At 44.5% G+C, this 26874-nt stretch overlaps 1 protein-coding gene across 4 annotated transcripts; it reads right to left on the bottom strand.

Annotated features, from left to right (window-relative positions):
* Positions 1–1986: 1986 nt before the first annotated feature.
* On the bottom strand, positions 1987–25976 carry CREBRF (CREB3 regulatory factor). Of its 4 annotated transcripts, XM_086852351.1 has the most exons (10): positions 24550–24607; positions 23881–24110; positions 16292–16469; positions 15261–15386; positions 13297–14380; positions 9031–9225; positions 7146–7335; positions 6630–6703; positions 6143–6265; positions 1987–5559 (listed from the first exon to the last, which is right to left on the bottom strand). In XM_086852351.1, the coding sequence occupies exons 3-10, from the start codon at positions 16298–16300 to the stop codon at positions 5444–5446; spliced, it is 1917 nt and encodes a 638-aa protein (XP_086708477.1). In that variant the 5' UTR covers positions 16301–16469; positions 23881–24110; positions 24550–24607; the 3' UTR covers positions 1987–5443. The 4 variants fall into 4 exon arrangements, with proteins under 4 accessions (XP_086708477.1, XP_086708474.1, XP_086708475.1 ...); XM_086852348.1 differs by lacking the exons at positions 23881–24110; positions 24550–24607 and adding an exon at positions 25771–25976; XM_086852349.1 differs by lacking the exon at positions 23881–24110 and having other exon boundaries at positions 24550–24600.
* Between the last annotated feature and the right edge of the window lie 898 nt (positions 25977–26874).

Here is a 26874-nt window from a genome sequence, read left to right as displayed (position 1 = left end):
GCATCTGCATCTGCCATCAGCCTTAAGAGTTCACCCAACCACAAATACTGAGCAATAAATTTTCCTTGGATATATAATATTCTGGGAAGATATATTATTCCAATCAGAATGTATGAGTAACCATCATTATAAGAGAGATTAAAATAGGTTTTCTTACTAGATTCTGTTTCCTAATCAGAGTATTTTGATAGGGTGGGATGTGCTTTTTCCAATACCAAATCCAATCCAGAAGTTTTCCTTACAGGAGCTAGTTAAGTCACCCAAATTTGACTTTAAAGGATACCCAACTACAAAACATTTTAAACTCCAGAAAAACTCTGAACAATTATGTTATCTAAAATGTTTGGAGTTTTATTTCTTTTTATGGGGGAAACAAAAACAATGGAAGCGTGGTTTAAAAGAGCTCTGGTTCCACTTCTAACTCCACAGCTCGTTAGAAAGACAATAAATGCAGAGTCAGTATTTGCTCCCATGGAAGTTCATGGATGTCTAGGAGGCTGAGGATTATATTCACAGTGCAAAGACACCTTCTAGAAGCACTGAAGGGAAAACATGGCATATTGTGAAATGCAAGTTGTAGAAAGACAGAGATTTTTGTATGCTGCAAAGAAGATACAGCCTGAAAGTGCCATCTTTGATTAATGACATTGAAGAATCCCAATTTCCATTGGGAGATATTCAAGAGTGGTGTTTTCTCAACAGACTAATGCCCTTAATACAGTTACAAGAAGGATCAGTCACCAAGGCAGCAACTGTTTGAAATGTACTTCACACAATCCCTGGGGTAAACAAAATAAACCTCAGCTGTGTGCAAGGCTGTGTCAACAAGCCAAGACCACATCTAGCAGCACACTTCACTAGGTGATTCCAACTGAAGCCTCCAACTCCAAAAGAAAATCAAATCATGATTAGATGCACTCTTGAAACTCGGGTCTCAAGGCCAAATACAGATCCCGACATTCATGGTCCAGAACTGGGTTGTGCCTCAGCAGAATTTCAGGAAGACGAGCAAACACGTTTGAGGAACAGAACTGCATTTGCTATTTCTGCTGGAGGCAGCTTGGATACAAACCCTTGGAAATTCTCCTGATAAAACCCTTTAGAGATTTAAAAAAAAAAAAAAGCTATGTTTAAATGATTAATGGAAAAGAAAAGCACATCCAGTCATTATAGTTGTGAATAAGCTGTTTCATTAATGAAGGCAAATATCAGATGAATACTGGGGGGTGTCTTTTAAAAATAAATTTTAAACAGACACCTCTGTATTTCCAAAGGGTAAGTTTGCTTTTAGGTTAGTTAAAAGACCCTTCATCCATTTTAGGTTGGTTTTTTGTTTGTTTTTTTTTTTAAAGCCCCAACTTTTCCCTGGCCCTCTTAATATGGAAAAAAGTCAATATATAAATTAGGAACTGAACACAGCTGAGCCTGACTCTCACATCGGCTTTACAGCAATGCAACTTTATTAAATCACAATTATTTCAACTGGTATGATAAGAAAATCCAGCCCATCCACACATAAACATAGCTTTAGTAGTAAGTCTCTCTCATCCCAAAAACAAAAAGTACTCACCAAATATCAGTAAATGTGTTCAATAAACCATAAAAGGAAGCGTTATAGCAAAAGGGGTTTTGGGTTTAAAAACACCCTTCAGGAGCACCCCCAGGTTTTGCAAGGCCATTCAAAAACTGGTCTTCCATAGAAATACAAAAGGACTACTGAGAGAAACTGAAATCAGCCCTAATCGCACTCGCTCCAGCACGCTTTCATCAGCTCTGATTCCATCTCAGAAGCTTTGACGAGTTCAGAGGGAATGAAAAACATTTAGTTCTAGATGTACAAGTAAGGCACAATATAAAGCCACATCATCATCTGTCATGAAGGGAGGGGGGAAGGACGAGGGTCATACATGGTACAGCAGAACAAGCAGCCCATCGATTCCAAGTGTGGCACCTACGTTCAGACTGACGAGATCTCGACAAGAGCAGTTATGACAGCATGCTTTTAATATGGAAACAAATCCTAGAGAATCCAGTGTATCAGAAAAAGGAAGAGCTTCTGGTTGTATTAAATCAAAAAAATAGATCATTGTTTTTGGATATAGGATTAAAAGTGAATATTCACAATGCCTACACTCAAAAACAAACAAAAAAATAACCCCAGGACTTCGTTAAGATCCACATACTATGTATGAACACTGAAAATCTTTAGAAAATGGTCTTCTCTAAAGATCACCCCAAAACGCATGCCACAATTGCCAAAAAACAGAACATGTACATTTGTTGGTTTTTATACCCTTATAAGATTTTTGTTTGTGATAAGTATACACTAAATGTATATATTTTAATGACACTAGAGGAAGCAGATTGTTACTGGCATTAAAGTACAACCATTTCTAGACGGTTTAAATGCCACAGAGTCCCCTGGTTAAAATGTAAAGCTGCACAGCTTGCCTATGTCACCTTTATGATAAAGTTAAACCAGCAAAAGGTCTTATCTTTACTCTACATTTTACTGCCAGGTTTTATTTATCTCAAGTATCGCTGCAGCATTCTGACCAGCCCAGAGTTAGCAGCAAGTGGCAGGAATCATATAAAACGCAGTTTCTTTTTTTTTTTTTCTTTTTCCTCTTTTTTTTTTTTAAACAAAGTGCTTTTCTAAGATGTACATACATATAAATAGTTACAAAATAAAGTGTCAACATTAAAAAGCTCAACTATTTCAAAGCTTTAACTTAAAATAATACATAGGAAACACTGAAATGCGAGGGTATGGAACTCACTAAAGATTCAAAGTCTACTTTGAAATGCGAGACCAAAATCATAGTCTGGTTTTCAGACAAAAATAAAAAGCTATAAAGTTGTGTGTTGCCCAGAATTCCCAGGCAGCAAAAAAAAAAACGAGGGAGGGGGGCCCTTTTAAATACTTTGTCAGTTGAATTTGTCCCAGAAGTTTTTACCTGATTCCAAACTGCTCTCTCTCAATGTTCAGAGAGGCTGGCTCGCCCGCAGGGTTTGGATGGAGCACAGGGACAAGCTCAGCGTGCCAGCCCTGCCCAGGCACAGCCTGAACCTCACAGGACACATTCTCTGTCGGGGTTTTTGGGGCTCTGGGCACCTCCACAAGAACAAGAGGAATACACCAGAGCCACCGTGGAAAGCAGCAGCCAACTCTTCACCTCACCTGAACAACAACGACGACAACACAAACGCCTCAGAGGAAAACACCCACATTCCACTCAGATTTTGCAAGCCTTAAGTGGATTTACAAAGTTTTGCCTAAATTGCCCTGGGTATTTGTTCAGTCTCTTGTAGGAAAGACTTTCTGTACAGCTCAGTAGTGGTATTTTGGCCTCCTCCTCCCTTTTGAGTCTTCCAAAATATTTAGAACAAAGGAAGCTGTGAGTGGGGCAGGGCCATCACTTTCACTGCACTGTTACCAATTCAGGCTTTTTTCTCTTATAGCACAAGCTTGGATATAAAAATAATCTACTTATAAACAAAAAGGAATCACAGTACAAACAAACTTAGACAAACTAGAAACAAAGTGGAGAAATTCCCCAAAGGGAGTGGGGAGAAAGCCTTCATGGACTTTTGCATTTTTTTTTTTTTTTTTCAGCAGCTACATTTGAAAATATTTGGTATTTCTATTTTCAGTAAACAGTGTTTTGTCATCTTTAAATAGGGAGAGAAAGAACAGGGAGGAAAAGGAGGGGGGGGTCCATGAAACCAGAGAATGATCTTGCCTTGAGATAAAGGACTTTCTCATCAAAGGCTAAAGCTTTTAATCTGTACATTAACACTGACTACAAAGCCAACTCTTATTAGCAGAAGAGCAAATAAGAACTTTGTGTTAATATTCCTCAATCATAGAAACTACTGAATTAACAAGAATAAGTCACATATAAGTCTGAAGAAGCTAGTTTCGAAATACCTGTACAAAAATATAAAAGTCTATAAATTTTTTTTTTTGTTGTTTTGTTTGAAGCCTGTGTTGATCCTTGGAAACATCACATGCATAATAATACATCAACTGGAAAAGTGGCAACTAAGGAATTAGATATTTGTAGCTCTTTTTTTCTCTTTACATATATACACGTTACAATAAAAATAATTTTATTTTGGTTGTTTGGTGGAAGTATACTACAACAAGCTAAATACTTTTTTTTTTTTAAATTCTCAAAGTCGAAAACTATTTTACCAATAGCTTACTAAAATCCAAATATATTAAAATCTCCTACAGTAAGTGCAGAGAAAAAAGATTTAAAGACTCCAAGACGGCCACCAACTTATCTACCATGGAAGCGAACTACAAGAACAGCAAAATAATATTGTTATGTATGAATGCTCCTTCTGTAGATAATTGGACCCAAACAAAAAAATTCACAGTTCAGTAAGATCCCTAACCCTGACCTTTAATTTTTTTTCTTTTTTTCTTTTGTTTTTACATTCAGTACAGTATCATATAAGCTGTGCAAAACTTTACTTAGACTGGCAGTTCGCCATATCAGTTGCATTTGTCTTTGGTACAAAAATAAACAATCGCATTAATGTGCAAGTATTTGTTTTCTTCCGGCCAAAGTACCGAAATTGAGTTTTCTAGAGCCATCTTTTATACAATACATAGACTCTGTGGCATATATCTACATTTTCAACATATTCCTATATACATTCAAAAAATTTTAAGAGCTGGAACAAATACATTAAACCTAAAATCTCACCATCTATACAGCTCGGTTTTGCCCCTCAGGGTTTTCTTCATACAAAACTTTACCAGCTTATACTGATAGCTCTCCCCACAAAATACAAGGCACAAAGAATATACTTTTTTTTTCTCTTGCTTGCACAGACATTTAAATACTCTATTTAAGCTCAGAAAATTAAAGTCTTATATGGCACACTAGCTCTAATGCTGTGTGTGCTATGTACAAGTTAATGGTTGCAAAGAAAGCTTACTGGTTTTTTTTTAAGAACAAGAAAAGAAAATCCAAATATTTAAAAATAATAATAATAAAAAAAAACAAAACAGAAAAACTCCCTACATTGATAGCTTCACCAAAAAAAAATGCTTCCTCTTACTTCACTTGGACCATAAACCTGTCACAATGTCTGGCAAATGCTGAGTATTTTCACTAGCAAACCCATGTTTTTGCTTCTCAAACAAAAGTGATATATTCTGGTCCTAGATCATTTGAAAGAGAACTCTCATTTCTGCCCTTGAGCTTTAAAGCAGCTTTGAAACTATCTGGTTTATGGTCCAAAAATGCTCTGCAGCATTTTCTACCACGCTGTGATTTGTTTTCCTACAGAGTTACTTGAAACCAATGGAACCTACAGGTGAGTGTTTACAGAATGCTAAGCTGACATGCAGACCAGAATGCCATTTACAACGAGGAACTTTGACAGCACGGGCGGAACCTGACCCGGGAGCAGCTCCAGTCCTGCCCTAAACCTTGGCCGTGGGTATCCGGAGCCCCACGAGGCCGCCCGTGGGGTCTCCCTCTGCTGTCTTCTCCAGGACCTGGTTCACAAACTCCGACGTCTGTCCTGCTACAGGAAGTCCTGAAAGGGAGGGAAGAGAAGCTGCTCTCAGGTCACTGCTCATGGCACATTCCTGAGTGACACAAAGCCAGGGGACACTTTGGTTGGGACAGCTGGAATCAGGAAAGGGTTCATTCTCATTCTTTCCTCTTGAAGGTAGTGAGCTCAGAGGGATGCTGGGAGGAAAGGCTGGGAGAATTGGGATTGTTCTGCCTGGAGAGAAGAAGCTTTGGGGTGACCTCACTGTGCCCTTCCAGTGCCTGCATAAGGCAACAAGATGGAGAGAGACTTTTTACAAGGGCCTGGAGTGACAGGACAAGGGAGAATGGTTTCACACTGCCAGAGGGCAGGGTTAGATGGGATATTGGGAATGAATTCCCCCCTGTGAGGGTGGGCAGGCCCTGGCACAGGGTGCCCAGAGAAGCTGTGGCTGCCCCTGGATCCTTGGAAGTGTTCCAAGCCAAGTGGAGCAGGGCTTGGAGCAGCCTGGGACAGTGGAAGGTGTCCCTGGTGGAATGGGATCAGCTTTGGGTTCCTCCCAACTCAGGGCATTTATGATTCTACATTTTCATACACAGGTAGATACTTGAAGTTCACTGCTTACCAAGAGTGTCTTTAATAAGTATGTTCAACTTTTGCTCCATGTTGGTTCCTCTGTCATCTTTAGGTACCTGCACCCGATTAACTATTTCTTGTTTAATGGAGTTGATGACAAAGAGTAAATTATCTGCAAAGAAAAAAATAAAGGATTAGCTTTACATCACATTCCCCTGGAAGGGATTCACAGTTATCCACACACAACTATCTGTGTCAAAAGTGTCACATCACACTTATTGTAAAATTAAATATAATAGTTTACATCAAATATTACCAAAATTTTCATTAATATTTACATGCACACATTTACATAATTTACATCTGAAAAGAAGATAACCCAGTTTACATTCACTTTATTCAATGGGCTGGTTTTGTACCAACAGGATTGCTGGGTTTGTACCAACTCTTTTCTCTAAACGCCAGGTTACATCATGGTGCAAAACAAAGACTTGCCCAAACAAAACAGAAATTAAGATGTGAAGAGTTGTATTTACCATATTCCGTGTTGAGACCCCAGAGTTTTACTTTATTGGCTTCATACTGGGCTTTCTTTTTTAGTCTACAAGCCCTATGGCAAGAAGAGGGGAAGAATTAGAACACTACCAGAAATGCCAGAGTAGTAAGAGCCACATGAACTCATCAACCAAACCTCCCAGAGCTGTGATGCACAAACTCCTCCATCCACACCTTCACTGAAAACACTCTGCTACCTGCATTTGCTCTCATTTGACACTTGTAGAATTTGTCACTGTCCCAGCTGTTTGCTCCACAGCTAAGGAAGCCAATTCCAGTGGAAACCTTATCTAGGAAACAGGCAAACCACGGCTCCCAAGGTGCCAGCTGCCCTGCTTTTTTGATAAATTGGTAATTTACATTTGATGAACTACAAACTCCCATTGCAGGAGCTGCCACATGAAGCAGAATTTCTTTAGGCAAAAATTATTTACATCTTTATCATTCAGTTGTAGCAATTCAATTTTCTCATCCCTGCAGCTTTGCCCAATGCATACCTGGAAGCCAACTTGTTCTTTTCTTTCCTCGACCTGGGTCTGGCAGTTAAGGGGAGTTCACTGACAGGTGTCAGGTCACTGATCACCTTATTCAGCTTCCTCAGCTCGTTACCAATCTGCAGGAGTTTTCTGGGGTTGGGAGTCAGATCTTCTACATCAGTCCTCCGTGACTTCTTTGCTGCATATTTTCCTGTTTTAAATATGCAGAAAAATGGGTAGGGAAACGACACAACATGTACACAAACCTGTGAGAAAACACTCTAAAATAGGCATTTTTTGGGTGCAGTTGAAGTTCCTTTGTTCAGTGCAGGAGAATGGGCCGGAATCAGGTGATCCCTGTGGCCTCTCACAATAGAAAGAGCATTTCCACACAAAGAGCTTTGTACAATTCATATTCTATCCAGATCAGATAAGAGCAAATACTGCTGGCCAGGCCACTGGATGTGACAGAGAGCATACACACGACTCTGCTGAAAAATGTATGTCACAAGTTCAAACCCTGTTGTTTTGCTCTGGCTGTAAACTTGTTAACTCGTATTCAGCCAAAATATCCTCCTGCACACTCAAGTGGATTAAATCCCTAAATAATCTTATTGCTAAAGTTCTGGACAAAGAAAGAGTGCTGAGGCCTGGTGCTGAAACAGTCTTCATTGATGCTGAGATGAAATGACCCACATAAAGGCCAGTTAACCCATTTTATTATGTGTATTTGAAGCTCTTTAAGGCCTGGTTTTGCACTTGACTTAAAGGTCAAGCATCCAAATGTCTGGTGGGTTTGAGTCCTCAGAGCACATTTGGTTATTTGGTGTTGGATAACAAATATAAAATAATGGAATCACAGAATGGTTTGGGTTGGACAGAATCTTAAATCCATCTTTTTTGCCCGCCTTGCCATGGGCAAGGACGCCTTCCACTAGACCAGGTTGCTCAGGGGTCCATCATGAGAAAGAGCAATGACTGGGACTTTAGGTACTGGTATTTCCCTACAGGATAAAGAAGCTTTTAAAAACTAAGGAGATTTAAAGAAAAAAAATGCTTTCTTCCCTGAATAAATCTACAGGTAAGAACAACAACAACAAAATCTTTTGATTTAAGAGAAGGCCAATTGCCTTTTTAAAAGCAGTAGTTTTCAACTCTAAGGGAACATTGACCTTACAACCAGGGAAGTTAGCTTAATTTGCTCCTTCAAAGCCAAAATCAAATGGAACAGCCTAAAAGAGGTCCTGTAACAAGAAAACAAAAATACCCCTAAGAGTGGTTTGTTTTGGGTGATGTTAATCATGTTTGTGGTGCAGTAACTGCTCACTGGGAATAAATCACAGCTATTAGAGCAACTGGTTTAAGTTTCTGAGAGGGCATCTTAAGGAAATAGTTTATTCCCAGAGGAGTAAGTTCTTCACTGCGCTGCATTCACAGGGGGAAAACGAGGAGGGAGGAGCAGAGAGACACTTGTGCCTTAGTGCTTGTCCTCAGTTCATACCACAGTGCCCTGAACTTGGCACCCAGAGCCCTCCCAGCCTCCTGCTAACACAGGCAGCACTGACAGCAACAGCCACGAGCAGCAAACATCAGTCAAACCACCCATCCAATATTTACAGTATCGCACTGAGAAAGCTTTGAACTCCTGGGGTTTCCTCTGAGAGCCCTTGGAAGTCACAATTCTCAATTCATCCCCGCTCCTCTGGAAGAAACCACAGTGAAAGTCCCTACTGTGTGTTCTCCGTGCCTCCCCTGGGCACTGCAGAGCCCTGCTAACTGAGTAACAAATTTTCAAATTTTCATGGCCAAAACACAACTTCTCAGCACTTGCAAGGAGGGGAGTTTGGCTGCTGAAGGTGTCACAACGAGCAGACAGTTATTTGTGGCCAGGATGAGGATTTCTTACCATGATGGAGCCCATTCTTCTGGTACATGTTGCTGGGCAGGGTGTCCCGGTTCCACTCGGATGGCCTCAGCATCCTCTCCTGCTGGGACGGCGTCAGCTGCTCGCTGTACTCCCAGAAGTATCTTCGCTTGCCTCTTTTCCGAGAGGATATCGCAGTCATTTCTTTTAAATCCTCCACAGAATCGTTTTCATACCCTAAAAGGATGCAGGGGGTTGTTTATATGCCGGTGACAGAATTGTTTGTAGCCCTTTAGCAGCGGACTGAGGATTCAAGTTAAGAGCAGAACCACAGATCTGTTTTGCACTATCTAACAGACTTGGTTTGCAGCATCAAGTGCTCCTGGGTACTTGCCTTAAATCCAGGGATAGACACTGAGCCACTGATGGGGCTTCATTAGTTAAAAAAACCAAAATTATTTATGCATTTAAAGTCACTTTGTGTTCTCTGACCCCCTAAGCTCTAGTCCCCCACAATCCCAGCAGTGCCAAGTACAGACAGCAGATGTTGGACCGTGTTCTCCCATCCAGACAATTTTCTCCATGAATTGGCAGGAACACAATCCTAACTCACCTCCACATTTGACAAAAAGCATAGAAAGAGAAGCAGATAATAAAGACGGATTAGCAAAAGACAATAAAGAAAAAATTATTCAATTATAGAACACTTTGAGTTGGAAGAGACCCACAGGATCGAGTCCAACTCCTGCTGCTCCTTGAGTCCACAGACCTGCAGGGAATAAATCCAAGCACTGCTCCCTCCTAGGCTGGAGAAAGGGGCTCTGATATCAGGACAGTGACCAAAGGACCATCTAAGCTGAAGGGATCTGGAGCCACTGTTCAGCCTCTTCCTCCTCTTTAGTGGGAGAAGAAATGATCCTCAGAAAAGGTGTACAATATTTTGGAGGTGAATTATGATGCACTTGGTATCACAAACTGCTCATTAAGGACATGGAAATTGTAATGCCACTGTCCACATCACAGAAATATTTACCATAACTGTAAACACAAACCACAGATTCTCAAACCCCAGATATGCTTCAGAAAATAAAGATAAGGTATACTAGGATTAAAGAAAAATATATCTCAAACCACTGCATAGCTTTTTGTGCTAAAATGCTAAATAACAGTTTACATTTACTTTAGAAAGTGATTTCTAAACATCACATACTCTTATGGAGCTAAAGGAAAAGCCACCCATGCACAGACTGCAGAATTAGCAAGCCTTGACCCCATATGCTTCAGCTCTGCTTCATCTTCCACCAGCACAAAGAACACTTTCTTCTTTTTAAAACAGTCCATTCAATTAGTCTGTTTGCACTTGAAAAACCAGTTGAAAGAGGAAAAACAAACTTTCTTGCTTTGGTCTGACTCTCATGTCATAACCCAAAGCACAAATAGAAGTCAGGTATGCAGATGGATGAAATCCATCCTGAAATTCTGTTTCTCATCATTTCATCAACTCAGATACTTGGATTCTCTGGTTTATTAGAAGGGCAGGATTTTAAAGGCAAACCAAACAATGAACATTGCTTTATAAAACGTTTGTGTTGTATAGCCAAAATTATCGACAATTTACATTAAATACAGCTTCAAATACCATAAATATTTGTAACTGCAGCTCCATTTTACTCAAATGCTGTTTAACATAAGTATCAAAATGCACTCAAAAAGCCCACTGACTTTCCACCTGAAAAAAAGCTATGGAAGTCATACAGAAATATATAAATTGAGCCCATCTTCATGATAACACAGAATTAATCCAACCAATGAAAACAAATCTCTGTAAGAGCTGAAGTGTACAAATGTACAAGGTTCAAATCAGAACTTCCTGTTTGCTTATTCAAACTGTAATTAAGTTAGCAACTTCAATTACATTGACTTAATACATCCTGCCTTGCAAGCCCAACACTGACCTGCTACCATTATAAAGTTACATAAAAGAATCCAGTGCAGTGTCCTAACCTAACACACCAACTTGTTTAGCTGCTCTGCACCGTATTTATTCCTCCTCTTAGCAAAGATCACACAGCAGAGCAGGCTTCTAAGAAATCTGAAAGGCTTCTTGTATTCAGCTCTGAAGCCCTTCACAATTCCCTCCTAAAAGTCTTTCTTCACATCCCTCCCCGTGGTTTTGGGTTTAAATTCACCAGGGTTAAATGAAGCAGAACAGAGAACAGTGTCCATGTGATTTCTGCCTCTCACCAGGTGAAACCCAAAAATAGCCCCACTGAAACAAACCCAGAGATCTCCTCCTCCTCACCACTTCACCACAGAGGCTTCTGAGAAATCATTTCCAGTGTTTTTCCCCCAGCTGATAGTCCAGGTGCTCACACTGATCTAATGCAGCTTCTTAAAACAATCTCTGCGTCTCTATGAGCACTTTTTCACCAGTGCTACTGACAATTGAATAAATTGCTGCATTTCCCATTTCTGGAATCTCCTGACTACTTGATGGCAGGAACAGTAATTTAAAAGTCTTTCTACTAAATGAGATAGGAAAAATAGACTCAGTAATAGCAAAACCACCACATTTAAATGCTAGAAAAGGCCTGGGCTGGTAATTCCCATAATAAACTACCTTTGCAGGGGACCAAAGTTGCTAAATCTGTTTCATGGTGATAATAAAAACGCTGTTGTCCAAACTTGCCTGGGAGCCAGTCACATTTTTATCTGTTTCTCCTTCACTATATCTACATATTTCCTCAGATAACACCTGAAGAAAGCATTTCATTCACTCTAAAAGCATACATGAAGAATAACCAAAAGCAAATCATGTATTAAAAAAAAGCTTTAGAGGGCCAGCAATAATTAGTAGATTTTTGGCCTTTCAGTAAATTACATCCTCACTCAAAATACCAACTGAATTTGCTTTCAGAGCCGTGGAAGGCTTCATTTACCTGTGCTCTGCCTATTTTTAGATAGTTTACCCATAGTGTTTACCTTCAGAGGGTAAAAGCAACACCAAGTACAAGAGTGACATAATTATAATACCTGGAGATGTTATTTTCTACAATAGACAAAATGTATGATAAAATTTTTAATATCACCACATGGTTTTAGGCTTCATTCATGGAAGGGCTTGGCAAGCTTGGATAAGCCCAGATCCTCAGCTACTGCTGCAGAATGAGGATTGTTGGTCAGTAAAATAGTTAATTAAATTAATTAATTCCACCCACAGCATTTAACACAACTTTTTTCATGGATCCCAGACTCCCAGTGCAACACAACCCCCACGGGCTGCAGAGCTGGAACAGCTGCTCAGGGCCCCAGAAAGCAGAGGGAGTTCACTCTAGAAGGGAGGAAGAGGCTTCAAAATGTTAATAAAAATGTGTTGTGTGCATGTGAAAGTAGCACAAAGGGCAGAATGCTTAACGAGTTTAATGCCAACACAGGAAATCTAATTAGAAAATAATTTCATCTGAGAGTTCATTATGACAAACACTGACAAGCTTTAGGGAAGCTGCTGTTCTCAACAAGGAGAAATTTCATCTGCTTTATCTCCTCAAAGTTATATATTGCCAAATGTCTGAATACTTTAATTCTTATGCTCTGCTACAGGACATTTATAGGATGTGAATATCGTAATACATTCTGAAATGAAATTAACACTTGGTTACAATCCTGTGGCTTTGTGTGCAGATTTTATTTTTATACAATGCCACTGTTTTGTTACCTTGTAGCTCAAGGTAAATTCTTATTCCTGCTGTTAGAACTCCATTTCTACAGGCAGGAGAGAGAGGAATTCAGTATCCTCAATTCAGCAGCCACTAAGTGTTACTGCTGAAAACAACCTAGAAATGATTCTATTAATTTCAGTCATTCTTCGGATTCTGTGGAAAAACTGTAGCTGAAAGTAGGACTTAAGTTTATGAAATTATTTCACTCACATCCTGACAGATCCAATTCTGGATAAATTCACAGCTATAAGAAGTGCTAGAAAGGTCTGCATATCCTACCAGAGAGCTACAAAAAAAGGAAGGCCAAACTTTCAGGTAGCTGCTCTAACCTCAGGCTACAGGTGGGCTTCCTGTATTCTCTATTATAATTTTTGTTGCACGATCACAGTTTATGTAGTTTTTAATGAAACAGGGCAACAGAGACCTTGCATACTTAGAATTAACTGCATTTTGCAAAGCACTTAGAAAATGTGGGAGGGGAGTTGACAACTTAAGATCAGTGCTGCTCTTCAGTAACTACCAGGAGTTCGAAAGCTTGATGGACAAATCCATCAACCTTCACGTTACCAAAGCCCAACAATGCTGGTACCTGGTTCTGAGAAGGTATCGCTGATGTCATCGTCCTTATCGTCCTCGTAATCTTCCTCCTCATCATCGTTTTCAGACAGCTCGTGCTCACTGCCAAATCCTTCATCATGGTCCTCATCTTCAATATCATCCTCATCCTCCTCCTCTTCCTCGGGGTCTGCTTTGGCTGACTGTTCACCCAAAGTGTCTGTTACAAAAAGAGAATAATTGTGCTCTTCCTTCTTCTGCGAGGAGTCCGACACGGACGTGCTGGCGGAAAGGCTGCTCTCCCCCCCCGCCAGCCCTGGGCTCTCCTGGGGAGGGCTGAGGAGCAGCTCTTGAGTCTCTTTAAAAGGCAAACCAGGAGTAGTACTGTGACCATGGGGGGACTCGAGTCCTTTTCTCTCTTGTCTCTTTGCTACAGCCCCACAGTAGCAGGTGTTTTCCTTGGCTGCGTCAGCGTGCGCCTGGCTCAGCACGGGCCTGCTCTGCGGCAAGGGGTTGATCTTTACTTTTGCTTTTTTAACATAGTCTTTACATTCAACGTGAATGTTCACCTTTTCACTGCTGTACACGTTGGTCTTGGCCATGATCTGTGTGCTGGAAGCAGGCTGGCTGCCAGGCTTGCTGGCCTTCTGGGCACAGTCCGACAGCGCGGCCTCGGCCTGCACGTTCTTGGAGGAACAGACCGGCGCCGCGGCTCTGCTCGTGATTTTTTTGCCAGGTAATAAAGAATTTAAAGGGTTTTGTTTTACACTAAAGAGCAAATCAGGGTAATAGAGTGAATCTGAGACAGGCTGGGAGTCCTCACTGTTCAGCTGAGCCAGTGTGGGTGTTTTGCTGATCACCTCTTCATCCTGGTATGGGCTTGAGAAGTCATCAAGGCCCAGGTAATCCACCTCTTTTGTTCCCCAGATGTCACAGCTGGTTAATTTAGTGTACTTAGTTAGGTCTTCACAGTAGGTATCCCACTGCTCCCACTTGGAAGTGAAAGCAGCTTCTTTGTCCAGGATGTCCGTAAAAGACTCCAAGTTCTCAAGGTCTTTGCAGTCCTCCATCAAAAGCAAGTTGTCCCTGGAGCTTTGCTGATAGTCCATTTCTCTGTCCTGTGCACAATAAGGTAAGTTAAAAGTTAATACAAAAAAGTATCCATCTCTTTCCTCTACTTAATCTGGTAAGGAGAGCACAATTCCAGTGAAATATGAGAGTGGTGACATAGGAAGAGACCTCAACTTTCAACTAAAAGCTTCTTTTGAAGGTCAGAATAAAGTTCAGCTCCTGTGCTTCAGCAACAGATCTTTCTGAAGACACTTTTCTTCCTATAACATTGACTTTTCCTGCTATTGCAAATCCATCTGCTCATTGGGAATTAAACCAGTGCCAATACCCATGTATTTAAAATACGAAAGACATCACAGCATCTCTATAAGCTAGGTCAATCTTTGCTATGTGCTGAACAGAATATGCTCGAGTTTACCAGTTCCTGGAAATCCTCATTCTAACACAACCAATTAATGACCACGAGTGACCTTTCCCTTTTGATACAGGGAGAAAATCAAAAAGAGAATGCTCATAAAAGTAGCTTTTATGTGAGTCAACTTCTATTTTCCTTCCCCTGCGTTCACAGCTTGGGTGAAGCAGAACACAGCAGGAGGAAATCCTTCCCTGTGAGGATGGTGAGGCCCTGGCACAGGGTGCCCAGAGAACCTGTGTCTGCCCCTGGATCCCTGGAAATGTCCAAGGTCAGGCTGGACAGGGCTTGGAGCAGCCTGGGATAGTGGAAGGTGGATCTGAGCCTGTCCCAATGGCCAGTTTGAAGACGTGCCTGCTGAAGAAGCACCACATTTGCTGGACAAGCAGTCCAGCCCCTCCCCAGCAGCCAGCAATAATGAATAATTTTCCAGCATTCTTGAACCAACACCCCTTGATTCCTACAGGAACTGGTGTCAGTCAAGATGAAATTCTGGGTACACAAAGGTGACCTACCAGTTCATACATGAAGTCTGGATCCGAGCTGCTCGCCAGGAGATCTGTGCTCATCAGAGTCTGCTCTGAAAACAGGTGGCTCCGAAAGGCATCCCCAAAAGGAGGGTCCATTCCACTCACACTGGGCTACAGCACAACGGACAGACATTTCAAACATAATATAAAAAGGCACATTTTCGTCTTCAACAAACAGAAAGAGGACAACTATTTCCTCCTAGTCTCCGAAGGTTTTTACCACCACAGATAAGCACATCATTCCCCAGAGTCAGAGAATGCTTCAAGAGCAGCTGACAACATGCAGAAGCAATCAAAGGACAAATTTTTATCCACCACAGAGCTGCAAGAGCATTCACTGCTCCTTCATTCTTCCCTGTTGGTTTCAAAGTCTTATGTCTGCCAAGTTTTGGGATATGCTGGCATTTGTAGAGGATGAGGGCCAGTCCTGGCAAGATCTGGGAGTCCCTCTAATACAAATTATTTTGTACTAAAGCAGTGTTGACTGTGTTTAGAGCCATTAGAACTCATAAAACTTCCACATGAAATTGTAAGAAAAGCAAAATTTATGACAACTAAATCAAGATTGTTACCTCTTTCTCAAGAACGAAGTGAAATTTGGCAAAAAAAGCATTAAGCAGGATGACTGGGCATGCAGGGAATGGGCAGCAAGGCCTTCTGCTACATTTAATTCCAGACCTCAATTTCTCTTCTAGACACTCTCACCCTGAGGGTTGGGAAGGGAGAAACACTGTGCTGCTGAAAGTCATTCAGTGTGCTGAGTGTGAATCACTGCAGTAATAAAAGGCTGTTCTGCTCTCCAGGCATCCTCCCTCACCAAGCGACAACGTGGCTGAAGCTTGAACAAACACAGCACCAAGAGCAGCACCACAGCTTCCACCACAGACACTACAGGGACCCTACAAAATACACATCCTTTCATCTCTTACACATCTTCCTTCCTAGTGCTGGTCAAATTTGTTCTTAAGCAGAGGCAAAATTATTTACAGAAGTGGATAAAATCCTAGCAGACTTACCTGAGGCATTTCCAAGCCCAGATTCCCCAAATCCAATTCCAAACTTCTTGTTTTATTCACTTGTCGATTCCTTTCCAGCTTTACTTCAGTCTCAGGGTGTTTATACTATCCATGCAATGAAATTTTTCCTTAGGATAACTTCAGTTCACCCTGATGGAGCTTTTCTATTTGTCAGCTTCTGTGCAGAATAAACACAGCAAACCCCCAAGGAGGTGAGTAATCCTTCACCAACAAGGTGAAAGCTTAAAAAACAGCCAAAGGCAAGAATTTCCCCTGAAAACTGATTTTTCCTCATGCCGGAATGTATAGAAATTTTCTTCCCCTGCCATTTTTTATTGAATGAAAAGCCACAGATGCTACAGAACAGAATTGCTGCAAAACCATTTTTGGTCAAGCTACATTTTCCTGCCTTTTGTCCTCTCTGCTGAGACCAGCAGCTCTACAGACACACCTGAAGTGAAAACCCTGCCAAATTGGGAACAATAATCAGCACACTGCTGGGTATCCAAGAGAGAGACAACCTTTATGACTAATGTAACAGAGCCAATAAACTCTAAAAATGTCTCAGGCAAAAGTCTCAAAATATAAATTTCAGAAGAAGCAGAAATGCTGTTTCAGTGGTATCTCCTCCTTTTCTTCAGGGATGAATCCATCCAGCATCAGATAAGATTACATCAATCACTCACACAGCAACATCTAGTGGTAGAGGATCACAAAAACCATCCAGCAGCAGAGTGGAAGAGACAGATTTCCTCAAGAGAACAAATTAAAATCTGCCAAATTCACAGCTGTCTAATAAAATATCTTCTCTATTAATTCAAGTAAGGCCTATGTTGAAATTGGACCAATTTATCTACTGGTAGTTTTACAGTTCAGAAGTTTCTACAGACCTGCTCTACTTCAGATGTTTGTCTAATGACTCTTCTGAGTTTAATCCAGAATTTTGAACGGCGTAAGGAAAACCCTCACTCAGCACTGCTCCCAAGTCAGACTCTGGTGCAATCTGCTCAGGCTGTGTTTATTCTCCTCTTTTGAAAAACAAATAGTAAACTCTAAGTGTTCTCCCACAGCTCAGAACCCTCCCCCAGCAGCACATGACAGCATCCCCATGATTATTCCCACTTTCAGATGGTATCTCAGTTAGTTTGTCCTCTTTAGCATATGGACCATCAGACTGTGGTAAAAACAGTCACTATGCAAAGAAGTCTTTATTTATCAAAACAGCCTGCTTTGCAAAGAGCAGCTGGAATATAAAGAACAACAGTTACAGGTCCAGTTACACAGAGTTCTCAGCTGAAGCCTCGCTAGCCCTGCCAGAGCGGCCGTTTCTCACGGGGCCCTGTGGTGAACGAGCCAGCTCCTTGTGAGAAAAGCTCCTTTCTGCTCCAAAACCTCCAGGGAACCCTTTACTTATTTAAAAGCGACATTTAAAGTTTGTGCCACAGCAAGCCCCATCTGCCTTCACTCAGCAAAGGCCACACCACAGCAGGACTGGTCCTTCCCAGGTGGGGACGTGGCAGGGATGACTGAGTCACTTCTCAGCCTCACCTGGGCTAGGAGAAAGGGCCTGCTCTTTAAAACAAACACAGGATCTTCTCTGACACAAAAAGAGAAGCAAGGTTATGATCCTAAACACCTTAACACTTTCTTTCCATTGCAGATTGATGCATTTTTCACCAGCATTTTTCATCAGATTAATGCTTTGACATCACCACCAGACCACCTCCTGCATTCACAAGGAGACAGCCAGAGTTCTCCATGGTACAGAGGGGAAAGAAAGGAAACACTTGCTGCTTCTTCACTGGTTATTCTTTGTTACGTTTTTTGTTAGAACGTGGGCCTCAAGCTGTTCCACACACAGCCAGCAAAGCGGGATGAAACTTCATCTCTACTGATACTGATTTCACTAACAACCAACACTTTGAAGTGCCAGATTCTGGATCACTTCCAAATCCTCAAAACAAATATTAAAGGCTGAAAACACTTTTACCATCTCCAAGACTGGAGTGATAAACTTCTTGCACTATTTAAGAATGCCAGTGCATGTCCTCTCAGGTCAAAGCACTGTATCAGCTAACCCAATTATTCCAGTAATTCTCTTTATGTTTAGTTCTTGACATTTTATAATATTTATATTAATATTTTAATTTAATCCCAGTAGAATTTAGTCAACTATTCCACAGTGTAGGATTTTTCTTAGTAGCTCTGTGGAAGGGGAAAACACAGTGAGGCCATGAAAAGAAAGACATTGCCTCAGGGAGCTGCACAATCCAGATATCCTTCATGCTCCCAACAAAGCAGCCCTACTTCCAACTGCTTTCCAAATTTCCCAGAAAGATCAAGGTCATCATTAAAAGCCTCCTGCTGTTTATACTTAACTGCCAGTGTAAATAAAGATGTATGGCACAAGTCAATGACACATATGGAAGCACAGGTGTAAAATCAGAACTTGCTGTGAAGGAAAGTAATTTGCAGACTGCAGTTAAAGTCCCATTTTTACAGAATTTATCATTACTGGCACTTTCAGCCCAAGACTGAGTTAGAAAAGAATAGTCCAGCTGTTGTGTTATCTATAATGAATGCAGCTCTGAACGAACTAAAAGAGCTGTGGCAGAGCTCAAGTACAGCAGCACTAAGAATTACTGAAGATAAATATAGCTGGAATTTCTACTTGGGGACAATTTCCATTAATGCCTTCCATCAGCCCTTCCCAAGTGCAGAGTCACAGGTGGAATACAGAGCCCGAAGCAGCAGGCAGGCTCCTCTGGCAACAGCCTGCAGGGAAATCAGATTAAGGTGATTAAGGAGCCAGGCCCGGAGCTGGTTCTGTGTCTGCAGGTCTGGAGTCACATCAGCACCCAGCTCTGCTCCTGGGAGGAGGCTCCTGCCTTCACTGGGGCCTGGGGACACCTGAGGGCAGCCTCCAACACATGGAGAGGGACTCTGCAAGGGATGGAGTGACAGGACAAGGGGAACGGCTTCACACTGACCCACAGCAGGGTTAGATGGGACATTGGGAAGGAATTCCTCCCTGTGAGGGTGGGCAAGCCCTGGCACAGGGTACCCAGAGAAGCTGTGGCTGTCCCATCCCTGGAAGTGCTCCAGACCAGGATGGATGATGCTTGGAGCAATCTGGATAGTGGAAGGTGTCCCTGCCATGGCAGGGCATTAAAATGAAATGATCCTTAAGGTCCTGTCAAGCCCAAACCACTCAATGATTCTGAGATCTCGGGAGCAGCTATGTCCATCTAACATTTAAGAATTTGGGCTACTGATGGAGGCATGCATATATACATTAGTTAAAATCCCATCAGTCATCAACAAGGAACCTGTTCTGTGGAGTTAACACCTAATTAATCTAATGACAAATCCCAACTAAAAATCATCCCCTGTATTTAATATTTACTTTCTGAAGAGGAACAGTGTTTCCAAGATGCCAAGGAAGACTGAATTTCACACAGGGGAGCAGCAGCTGCATTACCTGGGAATACTGGTCTAACCTAGCCCACAGCAGGAGCTAAACTCCAAATATGCAGCATTTAGGACACACAGTGCAGCTCCTGTGCATGTGCTGCCTCTTGGGCCACTAAAACACCCTCCTGCCACAACACATCACCTCAAAAGAAGCCCCTGGAAGAGAAAACCCAAAAATTCAGATTTTAGCTTAGCAGCTCTGAAAGTCTTTCTCGGTCACCTGCATGAATCATTTGTACCGTGGCTACAAGGAAAGTTGCTATTTCTAGCCCAGTTCAGCTGTGTATTTTGTACCACTGGAAAAGCACATGGAGCGTGGCTGTGCTTTTTTGTTGGCTGCACAGTGCTTATTATCCCAGCAGCTAAATGCCTGCTGTAAGTGCATTACAGGAACAATTACACTTTCATGATGGTGACTGCATCACACAGCACAGCTTGTCAAAGTCACAATTTTGATGCAGGTATAAAAAAATAGCTCACGAGAGGCTGCCAGTACTAAACCTAAAAGCTCAGACTGAAACATTCATGGCCAACTCTGAATTTCAGAGAAAGCACAAAAACTATGCCACGTGCTTGGAAAGAACCATTATGTACCATGCACTGTTTGCTGGACATTTCATGAAATATTGGAGTTAGAGATGCAAGAAGTTCTCCTGCACGTCTCTTAAAAACATTTTTTCCTTCCACAGTTTGTGCCAACTTGTTTTCTGGTACAGAACACCCTCTGCTCAGGGCAGTGTTCAAGCTGAGAACATGCAGACTGCCTGGGGTGGAGTCCATCCCTGGAGGTGTCCAGGGAACATCTGGACATGGCACTCCGGGCTCTGGTCTGGTTCAGAAGGTGGGAATCACTCACAGATTGGACTCAGTGGCTTTGGAGGATTTTACAACCTCAATGAATGTGTATGTTTCTTACTTTTGTTTCTGAATAATGTTCCTTTATTTCTTTCTACATGATTCTTCAATGATTATCCAGACTTCAAAAAGTTATTTTACTTTTCTCCCCTACCACAAAGACACTAAGTTTATTAGTACTATTATTATTATTTCATAGCAGTGAACAAAGACACTCTTTTAAAAGAGTTTCTCTTTTTTAAAAGATAAATCTTCCTGTATTTCCATCCACTGCAGTCTCATTCCTGGACTCACAAAAGCAGCCAAGTCCCTGTACCTTGTTGGTAAAGGAGTTCCATTAAAATGCCAGCACAACCATCTAGGGCATTATGCTCTTTGCTTCTGTCCTGGAGAGAAAACACCACCTGCTTAAAACCCCCAGTCCCTGAGTCTGATGGAGCATTGCCACTTTAAAGAACTAAAGATATGCAGACTGTTTCACTTCTTCTAAGCCTCTTCCCTTCAACAGAACTGCTACTTCACTGTCTCTGTTCCCCTTCCTCCACTGATCATCCCTTCCCCCTCCAGTGTTATTTTTCCAATCCTACTCGCCCACAGCAGACGGACTTCAAGACCTGGAAGTGATACCTCTAAAGAGAAGCTCTGGTCTGCAATCACACACACACCTCAGGCAGCAGAGCCCATGAATCCCAACTCATGGACCCCCTGTGCCAACGCCAATTCCCAGCCCTGGGGGTGCTGCAGCTGTGTCAGCAAACAGATCCCAGAAACTGATGGAATCACAAAGAATGGTTTGGGCTGGAAGGGAGCTGAAAGATCATCTGGAGCCACCCCTGCCATGGCAGGGGCACCTTCCACTGTCCCAGGGTGCTCCAAGCCCTGTCCAACCTGGCCTTGGGCACTTCCAGGGATCCAGGGGCAGCCACAGCTTCTCTGGGCACCTGTGCCAGGGCCTGCCCACCCTCACAGGAAATATTTTTTCCTAATGTCCCATCTAACCCTACTCTCTGTCAGTGTGAAACCATTCCCCCTTGTCCAGTCACTCCAGGTTCTTGTAAAGTCTCTCTCCATCTTCCTGCAGCTCTATCAGGCCCTGTGAGGCCACAATTGTGTCACCCCAAAGCTTCTCCTGTCCTGGCTGAACAATCCCAGCTCTGCCAGCCTTTCCTCCCAGCAGAGCTGCTCCATCCCTCTGCTCATCCTGGAGCCTCCTCTGGGCTCTGCAGCAGCTCCAGGTGCTCCCTGTGCTGGCCCCAGGCTGGGGCAGCTCTGCAGGTGAGGTCTCACCTGAGCAGGGCACAGGGACACAATCCCAACCCCTTCCCTGCTGCCCACGCTGGGGGATCAACCCAGGGCATGGGGGGCTCCAGGGGGCCAAGGCAGGCCCAGCTCTCCCCCAGCAGCACCCCCAGATCCTCCCAGGGCTGCTCCGCCTGTGCCTGCCCAGCCTGTGTTTGTATCCCAGCCTGCACTGATATTGACCATCACGCAGGAGGCAGAAGCAAAACAAAGTGATTACTTTTTAAACTAACAAACATTCTGCATGGACATATTTTGTAACAACTATGCCCAGATTAATATATTCCTACTAGAAGCACTTTTCTGTATATTCTGCAACAAAGACTGATATTTTATTCTTATTTTAGTGCTAAGAGTGGGATGTGCAGCATGTTAAACTTATTAGAACTATATTACCTGACTTTAATTTAAAAAATGGTTAAATTTTAAATAGTCATAGCATAAACCCTTATTAAAATAACACTGCAGAGTTAGGAGAGTGGTTTGCACACATGAGTATTAGTAGTAAAACTAACATCTAATTTTTTTTTAAGCTCTAGATTTCCCCTGAAGCAGAGTGGGGTGAAAGCAATGGCAAAAAACAAAACCAAAACTAAACAATTCCGTTTCCAATCTCCAGCAATATTCTACATCCTAACAGGATGGCTGTTCCTACATTTATTCCGAGTCTTTCAGACTAAGAGAAAAATTATTAATTCTGTCATTTCCAGGAAAAAACAAAAAAGCAACACAAGTCTTATGATGAAGGGAACGGTACAGTCTGGTCTACTCTTCATAGTGTGAAATTATGATTGTTATACTCTTGTTAGAAATGGGGCATCTGTACCGAATACTTCAAAGCCAGCAGCAAATCTGAAAAATGCATCAGTCAAAATTGTCAAAAAAGTAAAAAAAAAAATCCCATGGCTTAAGAATTTAAAAAAAATAAAATCAGGGAATTTATTATGGCAAGATCTAAAGCTTAAATTTAGAATTTTCACAAAACTTTTGGTTTAACTTTCATGCCAATGCCGACTCTCAAGCACTTCTTAGGCAATGCCAAATCTCCTCATCAAGGTTTGATGTTAAGAAATTCAATTAAACTTCCCAAATCACAGAGCATGGACATGAAGGCCAGAGGAATCTAAACCTGTGGGTTCCCTTATTGATCCCACACTATCAGCCTATTAGTGGAACAAAAGCTTCTGCTTGCTCCCAATTAATTCCTGCTAATGCTGACTTCAGTCTCAGTCCTTCACAAGGCTGTTTGCCTCTCTCATTATTTAAAAACCACCTGGGGAGGATGCTGGGGGCCTGATGCCTCTGCTGCAGATTGCTCTTATCAGGGAATACTCCCATCAAACACTGAATAATTCCTTCTTTGTGAACTACTGGATATGGAGATGTTTGAGGTCTCTGAGCTAAAACATTTATAAAGGAATCTTTGAGATTATTTTAGCAGGAAAGGTTTCTTGTAGAACTATTACAGCCAGAGAAGCTCTGGCTGCCCTTGGATCCCTGGAAGTGTTGAAAGCCAGGTTGGATGGAGCTTGGAGCAACCTGGGATAGTGGAGGATGTCCCTGCCCAAGGCAGAGGGTTGAAATGAAACAATCTTTAAGATCCCTTCCAACATAAACCATTCTGGGATTCTATGATTTATTTTCCATAGAAATTCTCACTTCTCATTTAAGCAGCCAACAATAAAAACCGACCACAATTCTAAAACACCAGCGTCTGACCCTCTGTAATTTTTACTATGAAAACACATTTAATAATAATCATAATTAACCTTCCCCACAAGGCTGCTCGGAAACGACCTTAGAGACCTTTTAACCACGATCTTTAAAACATTTAGAAGCGCTTAAAAGACAATACGAGAATCCGATTCTGTTCTGCCTGTTACGTGGAGCACGATTTCAACAAGTTACCCCTCGAGTGGCAGCCACGGAAAGATCACGATCGCTTTAAGTGAGAACCGCACATTTCAGCTGGCAGCGCCGAGTGCTCCAAGCCGTTCAGCCTGTTGCATGGAGAAGCCTGAATAACCAGCGAGTGTGTTATAGCGAGTGTGACAGCGGAATTCTCCTGGATACCGCATCCCTTCCAGCAGCCGATGCCCTGAGCAGTGCCGTGGGCTGCGGGGCTGCCAGGGACGAGGGGAGGGCACGGCAGCGATGCCGCGGATGGGGAATAACGCTCAGGGTGGGGAGCCTGGGGACAAAAGGTAAATAATAAAGATTGGGTTTGAGTCCTCGGTGACACGAGGGGTTTTTATCGAGGTGTTCCCTGCTAGGAACCAGCGTGAGCTTAGACCAGACACGGAGAGGTGCTCGACACCCGTGTGGGGACAGGCTGAGACCCGCGGGCGGCTGTCTCCCGGCTGTTTTATAACCCAAATCTGCGGGGACGGGCAAGGAGCAGGAGACGGGAACGCGCCCCGTCCTCCCCTCAGCGCGGGGAACGGGACCCCCGTCCGCGGGCACCGCCCCGGGCCGGTCCCGACGCCTAGGTGGGACAGCCCCCCTGAGGCAAAGCGCTGCGGAGGGACGGGCACCGCGGGTGGCTCCCGCAGCCACGGCCCCGCGCGGTGCCCGTGTCGCCCGTGTGTCCCCCCTGTGTCCCCCGGCCCGGCCCTGACCCACTAACACACCTCCGGCCAACATGGCCGCCCCGCCGCCCAGCGCAGCCTACCCCGGCCGCCGCCGCCCCGCCCTCCGCGTCCGCTCATTGGCTGGCTACTCCGCCGCGCGCGCTCCCATTGGCCGCCGCGCCCGTCGCTCACCCGCCCAGCGGCCCTTTCAAGCTAGGGTGAGGCGACATGTAAACAAACCCCCTCCCGCCGCCCCGGCCGCGGCCCCGCGACCCCCGCGCCGCGCCCGCCGCTCCGGGCACCCGCCCGGCCGCCCCCGGCCCCGCCGCACCGGGCAAACCGCCCAGACAGCCGTGCCTCGTGGGGGGCGGCCCCCGCCCGGCGACCCCCGCCTGGGCTGCGGGCAGCCGGAGCGCACCCGCGCGGCTCCACAGAAGACCTTTCCCGGGGCCGCGGATCGCAGCTAACCACCGTCCCCCAGCTCCGTCATTACATAAACGCCGCGCCGGAGCGGGAACGGTCCCGTCCTGTCCTGGCCAGCACTCGCAGAGCGGTGACCCCTCTCCGCCACCTCTGCTCCGCAGCTTTCGGAGCGGAGCCGCCCGTCGGGCACCAACATGACCGGGCACAGAGACTCCGCACGCCCACGGGTCACCCCCGGCCGTCCCGGGCATTCAAACAGGTCGCAAACGGAGGAAGCAACTACGAGCCCGAAAAGCAGAGAAGTGCAGGACCTGCGGAACCCTTCTCTCCCTTCCCGGGGAGCCCCTCCGCCCGCACACCCAGAGCGGCCGGGCTTTCCCGGCAGGACGGTGCTTTCCTCTCCCTGGCGCTCGCTGCGAGACTCGCTTTCCTTGTAAAGGCACGGGCCGCTCCCGCCGGGCGGAGGCTGGAGGGGACAACGCCGACAACTCTCCGCTCAGCCCGCACTCCGTCCCCACAGCCCCTTCTCATCTCCCCCAGCCCGGGCCCGGGCCCCAGAGCCCCGCTCCGGGCCGGACACCCCCGCGCACCGCTTCTCTCCCGCGGCCCCGGCAGCCACACCCCCCCGGCGGGCGAGCGGAGCGGAGGGGCCGCTGGCACCATCCCCGTCCCGGTGCCCTCGGCAGCCGGGCAGACACCTCCGTCCCGCTCTCCCTCCCTCCATGCAGCCCCCTGCCCGGCGACACCGCCTCCTCCCGCCGGACCACCCGGGCCCCCCCCGACCCTCGGCCCCCTCGGTGCCCCTCGGTGCCCCGCAGCCCCCCGGAGCCCCGCGGCCGCCCCGAGCCCCTCACTCACGGCGTTCAGCGGGGGCCGCAGCCCGGCGAGCCCCGGCCCGGCCCCTCCATGCGGCCCCGGGTTTGTTTGTTTATGTCCCTTCCTGACGGGTTCCCGGAAATCGCGTGACTCGACCCTCACGTGGCCCGAGGGGGCGGGCGCGCGCGGGGGGCGGGGGGAAGGGGGCTGCGCCAGCCAATGGCGACGAGGTGTCTCTGTCACGTGACAGCGGAGCGGCGCGCGGGGGGTATTTAAGGCAGGGAGGCGGGTGCCCGCGGGTAGAGCGCGGCGGGGCGGCGGCGGTTCCTGCAGCTGTGCCGGGCTCGTCTCCCCACATCGCTCCACACCCCGAACCTGCTGCTCTGCGGCCTCGCTCACTTCACTCACTCACCCCTCTCCATCCGTCCATCTCCTGCCTGCAGCGCTCTATTTTTCCTACTGTCCTCAGCTACATGCACCATACCACCTTTTGCAGTGACAGGTGGCTGGCCTGCACTGCTTCAGACAACTGGAGAAATTATTACTAATTAACATAATAAAAATTAGACCTACCTGTTCTTGTTTTGCTATTTATAAAGAATGTATTTTATTCTTTAAAGAAGTTTTTGCATTTTACCTCATTTCTTCTATTTTTCCCTAGAGAGTCCATGACATTTATGTCTGGAAACAAGGGAGCAGCCACCCACCTCTGGTAACTCAGCCCTTCACAGGAGTAAAATGCTTCCATGATTTCCACCAGAAGAAAGTCTATAAAGTCTCCAGAAAATATTTCTTGTGAGGGGCAGAGATGCCAATATTTGCATTTCCTAAACAATATGAACAAAAGCAGTTACAAGCATTTGAAATGACCCTGACCTGAACTCTCACTCTACACATTGCCAGAGGTTGTCTTAAAAGTCTTCACAACTTGACTAAAGAGGCAGTTTCCTTCACCTTCCTCATATTTTTTACCCAAAGATCTTTCAGGTTTTTCCATTTCCAGCACAAACTTCTTTCTTTTATACTTGAACATTCTGCATTCTCTTCTGCTGTCAGAAAACAGAGGGATGCGTGATAAATGCCCTGGTACCTGCATTGTTTGTTAAACACCAGTGGCTGAATCCCTCTGTTCTCATTTCCTGCAGT

The sequence above is a fragment of the Cyanistes caeruleus genome, chromosome 15 (assembly GCF_971803275.1).
Source record: "Cyanistes caeruleus chromosome 15, bCyaCae1.hap1.1, whole genome shotgun sequence".
Classification (NCBI taxonomy): domain Eukaryota; kingdom Metazoa; phylum Chordata; class Aves; order Passeriformes; family Paridae; genus Cyanistes; species Cyanistes caeruleus.
The sequence above is the reverse complement of the archived record's forward strand: the minus strand, read 5'-3'. Positions and strand labels throughout refer to the sequence as shown.

Excerpts from the sequence above, each read along its gene's own strand:
- CREBRF (XM_086852348.1), bottom strand. Across the intron at positions 9,226-13,296 it reads CGATACCTTCTCAGAACCAG|GGTATGAAAACGATTCTGTG; the intron begins GTACCAGCATTG and ends GCATCCTTTTAG. Across the intron at positions 7,336-9,030 it reads GAAGAATGGGCTCCATCATG|GAAAATATGCAGCAAAGAAG; the intron begins GTAAGAAATCCT and ends TATTTAAAACAG.